Consider the following 10,293-nt stretch of genomic DNA (forward strand, 5'->3'; position numbering starts at 1 on the left):
CTGACCCTGACGCCGCGAGCCTGCCCCGCCTCCTGCCCCGCCCTCCCGTCTAGCCGCCTCGCTATTGGCTGCACGGCCCGGGCTGGAGCCCCTGGCGGGGTAATTAACGAAGGATTAATGAGATCCCCTAAGTCAACAGAAAAATCGATGGGGCAAGGAGCCCGAGCAGCGGCTGCGCAGTCCCGCGAGGGGAGGGCGTCGGGGGTATCGGTGCGGGCGCGGGGGCCTCACCAGGACTGAAGATCCGCGCTGTGCTCGCAGTCGGTGGTCAGCCGGCCGCGATGCCCGGCCAGGCCTCAGGTAAGGCTCCCGGCGGCCCGGCTAGGCTCAGGGAGCGCCCTTGGACTGCTGGCGGGACATTCCCGGGGAGCCCACCTTGACAGTGACACCTATTCCGCCCCCAGTACCAGGTTCAAAGACTAGGGGCTACAGGGATAGGAGAGGGAGGGCGGGATGAGTGGGCGGAGACCAACCCCTGGCGACCACGGAACCCGCCCTTCTCTGCCCCCTACCCCAACTCTAGCTCCGCGCCCCACCTCCTTTCCGCGGATGGGGCGCACACAAAAGTCAGCAGGGCGCGCCCCACCCCAGCGGGTCTGCGCGCGCACAGCCAAAGGTGGGTGCCGAGGCCAGAAAGAAGCAAAAACCGGGACGGCTGGGTAAAGGGGTGTGGAGTCGGGACTGCCTGGACGCCCAGTCTGAGGCATATGCGTAGCGGCTGCCCCAGGCCCCGCAGTCCCTCGAGTGGCTCGTAGAGAAAGACCCAAGCTCCCAGTCCGCGCTCAGCCTCCTCCTCCGGAGCTGGCCCTGCGCTCCTAGCCAGGCGCCGCGCCCCGACGGCTGCGCCACTTTCATCACCTGTCTCTAATCAAGACCCACAAACCAGTTTGGTGTTCCGGCCCTCCCTTGGACTGGCGTCGCGCCGAGGGAAGTGCCAGAGGGCGGCGGATTCCTCCTTGTCAGTCCTGGGTGCCCTCCCGCTCTTCCCCGAGACCCGTACGTGCCCTACCCGGACACACTCCCCGCCGCGGACGGAATTCGCCCCTTTCAGGACTCCCTCTAGCGACTGTCGGAGGGTTGGATTGGTGGGGGGACAGGGAAGATAGGGCGAGGACCCTGGAGAGAGAGGACCCGGAATCTTGTTCTCCAGTGTCCCCTCTAGGCCTGCAGTCCAAGCAAAAACCGCCCCTAAAATTCACCAGTAATCCCGACCCTACCAGCGTCTCCAGGACCTCGGCAAAACTGGAAGGAAATGTATAAGAGGCTCTAAGTGCATTTACATGCATTAAATCACTTAATTTTGAGAAAACCCCTATGAGGTAAGTATTATGTCTTAAGTCCCTCGTTTATTCATTCAAGAAATCTTTACTGAGCAACTTCTATGTACCAGATACTATTCCATAGTTGTACATCCATTTTATATATGGGGAAACCGAGGTACGGAGGGTCTAAGTAGTTTATCCACGATCACAGAGGTAGTAAGCGACAGAATCTGGACTCTTTTTTTAAAAAGACGACTTATTTATTTATTTGATAGAGAAAGCAGAAAGAGAGCCCACGAGTGAGGGGAGGGGGGAGTCAAGGGGCAGAGAGAGAGGGAGAAGCAGACTCCCTGCCAAGAAGGCAGCCCAACCTGAGGCTAGATCCCACGACCCTGTGCTAGTTACCCAGAGCCAAAAGCAGATGTTTAACTGGCTGAGCCACTCAGGAGCCCCCCGAGACTGGGCTCCTAATCATTAGACGATACTGCCCTGGGAAGACGGGAGAGATTCTGGGGAAGGCTGAAATCGAGCAGTCAGAGTTGGGAGAAACGGGGCAGGGAGGTGTCCTTAGGAGCCTTACGCTTGCTCAATTTAGGCGGGGGAGCCTGGGAGGAAAGATGAAGATCATCTCTAAAGTCTCCCGGGCTGGGCAGGGATGGAAAGCACAGAACGAGAAGGGTCTCTGTCCATGTCTTGGGTGCTGAAATCTCCCCCAGAACATGGCAGAGTCTGTCAGTGAGAGCGTCTTGCCTGTGCTAGGTTTGGAGGGTTCAAGTTAAGCAGGACCTGGTTTCTACCCGGAGGAGCTCCTGGCCTTGAGGGGAGCCAGCCATGATCACAGCCCCTCCCCAGACAGTGCACACCCACTCTCAGCAGATGCTTGAGCAGGGAGAGAATGCTTCCCGGGAGAGGTGCTTAAGGTAGGTGATGAGGATGGGTGAGAGCCATTGGTGGAGGGTGGCAGACAAGGCAGAGGAACAGCAGGCTCCAGGAGTGAATCAGGAAGGCACAAGAAGTGTGGAGCCCTGAAGCCCTCTGGCTGGGGCTGGATTAATATGGGGGCCGGTTCTCAAGTGTGACAGAGAGTTTGGACAGGGAGGGGGGAAACTGTAGCAAAGATGACAGAGACACCTGGGAAAGGGGGACAAAATCACCTGTAGAAACTTAAAGAAAGGCCCGAGTGTTCTTATTCTATTTGCCATTAGAGAACCAAAGAAGGTATAAATATTGAGCAAGTTCATGTGGGAGTGTGGGGGCTAGAGAGGTTGTATTTTAAAGACAGATGTGGTAAGGGTCTTTTGGTGGTTACAGAGAGGAGAAGGCTAATGCTTCTGAAGTTCAGAGTCCATAGGCAAAGACAGAGCAAAACACAGTGAGTTAAAAGGAGCGAGCATGATAAGTGATGCTGCAGCCACAAGTTCGGGGTGCAGTGGGGGTTCCTAGTGCAGCCTCGGCATGGGGTTCAGGGAAGGCCGCTTAGAGGAGGTGGGATTCTGCTCTAAGTTGCAGTCAGCCAGAGGGCAAGGGGGCGGGCATCATGGGCAAAGGGTGGAGTGAGCGTGGACAGGGAGATGAGCCAAAGCCAGCACATTGTGGGAGCTGCAGCGAGATGACACAGCCCACAGCACGGAGTGGGGTCCGAGGACAGTGCTAGAGAGGTAAGTCAAGGCAAGACCAGGAAGCAACCAACAGAAGCTAGCCTCCAAGCCCAGACAAAACATGCACTGCCTGGTTTCCTTATGAAAGGCTGTGCAGGCCATGCAAGGTAGTTTGGACTTTATCCTGAGGGTAGTTGTTTGCCTTTTAAAAAATGTATTATTTTAACCCAAGTATAATTAACATACAGTCCCCTATAGTCCCCTATAGTGATTCAACAACTCTATACATTCGTCAGTGCTCAGCACGATAAGTGTGCTCTTAATTCCCATCACCTACTTAACCCACCCACCTCCCCTCCATAACCACCAGTTTGCTCTCTAAGAGTCTGATTTCTCATGTCTCCTTTTTTCTCTTTGTCCATTTGTTTTGTTTCTTAAATTTCATATATGAGTGAATTCTTGCGGTATTTGTCTTTCTCTGCGTGACTTACTGGAATAAGTCACAGCAATTGGCTGCCTTTGTTGGGCTTGAAGTAGGGGAGAGGCACAGTGGATAAGGAGACCCAGTCCAGGAGAGAGAGGAGGGGGCCCTGGACTAGGGTAGAGGTTGAGGTCAAGAAAAACCTAAGGGAGGGACACCTGGGTGACTCAGTCATTAAGTGTCTGCCTTTGGCTCAGGTCACAATCCCAGGGATCATGGGATCCAACCCCATTGGGCTCCGTGCTCAGCGGGAAGCCTGCTTATTCCTTTCCCACTCCCTCTACTTGTGTTCCCTCTCTCACTATCTAATAAATAAATAAAATCTTAAAAAGAAAAGAAAAGAAAAATCCAAGAGAGACTTGTGGGCTAGAATGAACAGGTTTGGACCTTAGAGGTGGAGGGGCAAGCGGGGAGGTAAGGAGGGTGCCCAGCTACTCTAGGAAAGGTGGGGACGAAGACGCCACTCGCTGAGATAGTGTAGGCCTCCTATAGCCTGGAGGATAGGGACAGAGAGCACTTGGATCCATGGGCCCAGAGCACCAAGGGCAGTGGCAGCCCCAAAGGAAAGCACCAGAGGTGGCTGGGGATATTGAGAGAGCCTCCCAGGTCCGCTGAGGAGAAGCCTCCCACAAGGACAGCACCCAGGACATCCCCACTCTCTAGTGTGGCTTCAGTCCCACAAGGAATGGGCACCTGAAGGGCCCACAGGGGAGGGTGCTGGGCTCCAGGCTGGGGCCCTGAACTGCAGGAATGCTGCGACCTGATATTTGGGTTCAAGAAAGGCATGGCAAAGAGTTGGCCTGAGTGGAAGCATGAGGAAGGTGAGGAAGTAGCAGGAGACATCCAGGGAAAGAGAAGAGTCAAGAGTGGTGTTCCCCATGTTGTGCTGAGCATTCTTGGGTTGTCTGGGAGTCGGGGTGGGGGGGATGGTGCATACAAAAGTCAATTCTGTCCAAGTCTGGGGCATAGCATGCATGCTGTTTCCAAGTCCCTTGTTCATGGCAGACATTGCAAATCTATCCCAGAACTTTTCCCCATAAACCTTAATGTGCTTTAAAATTAATTTTAATTAGATGAATAACGTGCTTTTAAAAACTAGAACACTAAACCGTCCCCAAACCTAATACCCTCCTCCCTTTCCCAGAAGAAACTCCTATTGTCAATCTGGTGGGTGTCTTCTAGACCTTTTTTTTTTTTTTTTAAGATTTTATTTATTTATTTGACAGACAGAGATCACAAATAGGCAGAGAGGCGGGCAGGGGTGGGGGTAAGCAGGCTCCCCGCCAAGCAGGGAGCTTGATGTGGGGCTCAATCCCAGGACCCTGAGATCATGACCTGAGCCGAAGGCAGAGGCTTTAACCCACTGAGCCACCCTGGTGCCCCTTTATAGACCTTTTAAAAGGAGTAATTTTAGGGCACCTGGGTGGCTCAGTGGGTTTAAGCCTCTGCCTTCGGCTCAGGTCATGATCTCCGGGTCCTGGGATCAAGTTCCGCATCTCTCTGCTCCGTGGGCAGCCTGTTCCTCCTCTCTCTCTCTCTCTGCCTGCCTCTCTGCCGACTTGTGATCTCTCTCTGTCAAATAAATAAAATCTTTAAAAAAAAAAACTTAAAAAAAATAAATAAAAGGAGTAATTTTATCTATACCCATATGTAACCATAATAGGGTATCAAATGACAGCCACACTCGGCCTCAGGATCCTTCTCAACACAGCATGCTAGGCAACCACTACCCAACTAACCAGAGTCAGAACAAGAGAGGACACCTACTTGCGCTCCCTGCCTTCAGAAGGATTGGGGCGCCTGGGTGGCTCAGAGCCTTCAGCTCAGGTCATGATCCTGGAGTCTCAGGATGGAGTCCCGCATCCGGCTCCCTGCTCAGCGGGGAGTCTGCTTCTCCTTCAGACACTCCCCGCCCTCATGCTCTCTCTTTCAAATAAATAAATAAAATCTCCCAAATTTTTTTAAAAAAAGAAGGGAGATTCCTCCCAGACATCAGCGGAACACAAGCTGCCTTCTCGTGACGCAAAGTCACAACCCTGGAAAATGGCCAGTTTCCAGACATGATGCCGACGTCCCCGTGGCTCCCGTAACAGACGTTATTTTCCATCTCAAGATCGGGCACTGAGGCAGAGAGTGGGATAGCCCTGCAGGGCGTTGGGAGAGAGGTGTTCCTCAAGCCAATCAAAATAACCCCCATGTTTCTTTAGAGCACAAAGAATTTCCAGATGCCCGGGTCTGTTTGAACCTCCTCGGGTCCTGTAAAGTAAACAGGGCAGCTGCTGTCCTTTCCCCTGTCCGACCAGGGAGGTTGCGTATCTTGCCCTAGGTCACACAGCAGTCCCCTCCATGAAGCCAGGACAGCCTGGCAGCCCACCAGGACCCTTTCTCCCCAGCCACTTCTGAGGCTCCATCCATGGCCTCCCCGGAAGCACAGGAGACCGGAGCAGCCCCGGCCGAGGGGAGCCAAGTGGACGCGAGGGCTGAGAAAACCGGAGCTCCCGCCTCGCCCCACCAGCGGTCCTGGCTGGTGCGGCATTTCTCGCTGCTGCTGCGGAGGGACAGGCAGGCCCAGAAGGCGGGGCAGCTCTTCTCAGGGCTCCTGGCCCTCAATGTGGTGTTCCTGGGCGGAGCCTTCATCTGCAGTATGATCTTCAACAACGTGGCCATCACGCTGGGTGATGTGTGGATCCTGCTGGCCGCGCTGAAGGCCCTGTCCCTCCTCTGGCTCCTCTACTTTGCCGCCCAGACCACCCGCCACCCGCGCGCCGTGCTCTACCATGACCCTCACGCGGGACCCATCTGGGTGCGGGGTGAGTGTGGGGCCACTGGGTGGGTGGGGAGGGGTGGGGTGGGAGAGCCAGGTCTCGGGGAGATTTCAACAGCCCCCTGGCCCGGCCAGGCTCCCTGGTGCTCTTTGGCAGCTGTAGCATCTGCCTCAACATCTTCCGGGTGGGCTACGACGTGAGCCACATCCATTGCAAGTCGCAGCTGGAGCTCATCTTCCCTGTCATCGAGATGATCTTCATCGGCGTCCAGGTGACATTCCGCTCCCGTCCCCGCACCTCGTGCCCACAGGCCCCACCTGTGCCTAGAAATCGCTACACAGGCAAATACGTACATGGCCCGGGGGTTGGGGTACACACATACCACAGCCCCCCATGAATGTCTGCCTCCACGTACCCACAACCACGCACACCTACGTGTACCTGCACACCCAATGTGTCACTGAAATGCAGACCCCTACAAATACACCTGCCCATGCATATTTGCATATAATGAAATCTACACCCCCCACCCCCCCCAACCAGGTACACAGAGCTACTCTTAGCGAGGGGTACTTACTACTACTACTCGCGCTCCTGAGTCCCTGTCCCGGGCCGGCCATTGCGCTAGGCATTGTTTTGCGTCATCCTTTCCATCTCCCCAGTGAGTAGGCATTCCCTGGAGAGGTAGGCATTTTATGTAGCCTCGTTTTAGAGCTAAGGAGACCAAGGTTCTGAAATACTTTGCCACTGGCCCAAGATGACACAGCAAGGAAATAGCAGAGCCAGGATTCCAATCCAGACTTCCTCACTGTCACTTCCATTGTAAATACACACAAGGAATTGGGACACATGCCCCACAGTCCCACCACCACTACCAACAGCCCTGGGCTCAAGGCCCCATCTCTTTCAGACCTGGGTGCTTTGGAAACACTGTAAGGACTGTGTTCAGGTCCAGACCAATTTCACTAGGTAAGATGGGATCCTTTCTCTCCCTCCAATCCTGGGTTCCCCCAGCCCCCTGCTAGCACCTTCTCCTACAACGTCCTTGGACATGGTGTCCCTGGGGCCGTGGGTTAGTCGAAGGGGTCCCAAGCGACTCCTAGGGTTGCCTCCCCTGTAGTCCTTATGTCAAATGGGATCTGGCTTTGGGAAACAGAGGTCACCCCAAAGGCAGTGGTGATGAGGGTGGGGCACCTGGGGAGCTGGCCAGGCTGTGTGGCCAGAGTGTGGCACCTCCTCCAGGTGTGGCCTAATGCTGACCCTGGCCACAGACCTGCTGCTGTGGGTTCTGGCTGTCACCAACGACTCTATGCACCGTGAGATCGAGGCTGAGCTCAACGCCCTCATGGAAAACTTCTTTGGTACGGAGGAGATGTGATTCCCAGCCTCAAACGCAAATACACACACACACACACACACACACACACACACACACGCGACACTCCCTCCCGGTGCAGCTGGTTTCCTCGGAGCAAGGCCCATCGGAGTAACTGTCATACCTTCGCACCCTGCCCCCTCCCAGGCAACGACACCAGCACCTGCCTCTGTCTCAATGCCACCGTGTGTGAGGTCTTCCAGAAGGGCTACCTGATGCTCTACCCCTTCAGCACCGAGTACTGCCTCATCTGCTGCGCTGTGCTCTTTGTCATGTGGAAGAACGTCGGCCGCCGCCTGGCGCCCCACACAGGCGCTCACCCCGGCACCCCTCCCTTCCGCCTGCACGGGGCCATCTTTGGGCCGCTGCTGGGCCTGCTGGCCCTGGTGGCGGGCGTGTGCGTCTTCGTGCTCTTCCAGATCGAAGCCAGTGGCCCCGCCATTGCGCGCCAGTACTTCACCCTCTACTATGCCTTCTACATAGCCGTGCTGCCCGCCATGAGCCTGGCATGCCTGGCGGGCACGGCCATCCACGGGCTGGAGGAGCGCGAGCTGGACACGCTCAAAAACCCCACCCGCAGCCTGGACGTGGTGCTGCTCATGGGCGCGGCGCTGGGCCAGATGGGCATCGCCTACTTTTCCATCGTGGCCATCGTGGCCACTCGCCCCCATGAGCTGCTCAACCGCCTCATCCTGGCCTACTCGCTGCTGCTTATTCTGCAGCACATCGCGCAGAACCTCTTCATCATCGAGGGCCTGCACCGGCGCCCGCTCTGGGAGACCGCATCCGAGGACCCGGCAGGGAAGCGAGAGGCTGAGCCTCCCCGCCGGGGGTCCCTGCTAGAGCTGGGCCAGGACCTGCGGCGGGCCTCGCTGGCCTACATCCACTCCTACAGCCACCTCAACTGGAAGCGGCGGGCGCTCAAGGAGATCTCGCTCTTCCTCATCCTCTGCAACATCACAGTGAGTGGGAAGGGGCTGGGGGCGGGGCTGGGGGCGGGGCGTGCCGCGTGGGGACGAAGCTGGCCGGGGGCATTCCAGGGCTCGTTGACTATGGCAAGGGCGATTGGCCTGTCCCTTGTATTGTCGAGGACACCTGCCTCTTTCCACCTAGCCCCGTGCTGCTTGAGAGCAGGGTCCCCCCAGCGTCCTGCAAGGTGCCTGGCATGAGTGAACGTGCGAGGCATGACGCTAAGTGCTCTTTACCAAGAAACGTAAGATTTCCATCCTCCGCAAATTTACTCTCTAGTTGGAGAGACACCTGGGAACCCGCCGAATTTGGTCAACGGAAGAGATCATCAAGTGCCTGGTTTTCTAAAAACTCTCCAGCAGAAGGAGTTAAGGATAAATGCTTGGATAACCGCTGAGGTCCCTTGTCCGCCTCTCCATGCTGCGCTGGGCATCTCACTGATGCCACTCGCTAACCCCAAGCAGCAGGACCCGTTAGGCACCATCCCGGCGCCTGTTTGGCAGATGGGGAAACTGAGACTTAGGTGGTCCCGGCAATGCCGAGACAACCAGGGTGGTCTGAGGGCATGTCGAACATCACGTCCCAGGTGGGTCGTGCTGGAAACTCTTCAGGTGGTGAAGCCACCGCCACATGCCATAACCTGGCCCGAAAGTGCAGTAGGAGCTCAGAGCAGGAAGTGCAGGCCCGAGGGGCCAAGGAAGGCTCATGAAGGTTGAGTCTGGGCCTTGAGAAAGGGGCAGAATTTGGACAGAAGCCAAGGTCGGGTGGAGGGAGCAGAGAAAGTTAACACTGGAAGAAGGGGGTTGAGGTTGGGGCACAGAGGAACCCAGCTTGGCTCAGAAGGTGGGGCCATGGCTGGTGGCAGTGTGTGGCCTCATGGGCCCCCTGGAGTTCAAACTGGCAAGTCAGGGAGGTGGCTGTGGTATGGGGTGGGGGGTAGTGTGGGGAAGGCTGGCTTTGAAAGCCCAGGGCTGAGGAGATGTTAGGGTGGGGGCCTGCTTCCCCCCGCCCCAAGTGGAATGTCCTAGGGCACGGAGAACCCACTCCCTATCTCACCCCCTCTTCTCCTCCCCAGCTGTGGATGATGCCCGCGTTTGGCATACACCCGGAGTTCGAGAACGGGCTTGAACAAGAATTCTATGGCTATCGGACCTGGTTCACCATCGTCAATTTTGGCCTGCCTCTGGGGGTCTTCTACCGAATGCACTCTGTCGGGGGGCTGGTGGAGGTCTACTTGGAGGCCTGAGGCTGCCCACCGACCAACCCCTGGCAGAACTCCAAAGTGCCAATGTTGGAGAGAAGGTAGCCCAGAGCCTCTGAGAAGGGATACCCAGACCAGACTGGATTCCCCAAAGCCTCCCCCTCCCCAGATCCTCCCTGAGATGGAGGGCACTGTCTGCAGCCCGAGACCAAGGGCAGGACCTGGACCCTGAGCTTCTGATGTCCATGCCTGGGACATGCCTGCCCCTGCTCACTACCACAGTCAGTACAGGCCAGGGTGCTCCGTGGGCAGCCTGAGTCAAGGAGGGGTGTGGCCCCAGCCGGGCTCTGGGGTTGGCCTCCTTCTGTGGGACAGGCACTAGGTCCGAGCTCAGCCCAGGACATCCCAGAAGTTGGCAGCCCCAAAGGCGCCCCTGGCCCTCCTTCCCCATGTACTCTGTCTCCTAATGAGCTCATTAATTAGCTACCAGGCAGGGTTCAACAGCTCTCTCCTGCTGCCATAAACCCTGTTTGTTTGATCGATTACATTCGGGCTTCGTGACATTTGTTCCCGGGGACAGAGCTGCCACTCCAAATATGGTGGAAAGGGACGGTCCTCCTGGTCAGGACTGGAACAGTCTGT

General features: G+C 56.5%; 1 protein-coding gene across 2 annotated transcripts; it reads left to right on the forward strand.

Annotated features, from left to right (window-relative positions):
• The first annotated feature begins 26 nt into the window (after nucleotides 1-26).
• Nucleotides 27-10,196, forward strand: OTOP3 (otopetrin 3). 2 transcript variants are annotated; one of them, XM_082706036.1, is made up of 8 exons: nucleotides 387-996; nucleotides 1,221-1,319; nucleotides 5,735-6,151; nucleotides 6,241-6,377; nucleotides 7,017-7,075; nucleotides 7,349-7,467; nucleotides 7,629-8,443; nucleotides 9,526-10,196. In XM_082706036.1, the coding sequence occupies exons 3-8, from the start codon at nucleotides 5,755-5,757 to the stop codon at nucleotides 9,694-9,696; spliced, it is 1,698 nt and encodes a 565-aa protein (XP_082562162.1). In that variant the 5' UTR covers nucleotides 387-996; nucleotides 1,221-1,319; nucleotides 5,735-5,754; the 3' UTR covers nucleotides 9,697-10,196. The 2 variants fall into 2 exon arrangements, with proteins under 2 accessions (XP_082562161.1, XP_082562162.1); XM_082706035.1 differs by lacking the exons at nucleotides 387-996; nucleotides 1,221-1,319 and adding an exon at nucleotides 27-300.
• The last annotated feature ends 97 nt before the right edge of the window (nucleotides 10,197-10,293 follow it).

Source organism: Mustela nivalis (assembly GCF_964662115.1).
Source record: "Mustela nivalis genome assembly, chromosome: 17".
Taxonomy (NCBI): domain Eukaryota; kingdom Metazoa; phylum Chordata; class Mammalia; order Carnivora; family Mustelidae; genus Mustela; species Mustela nivalis.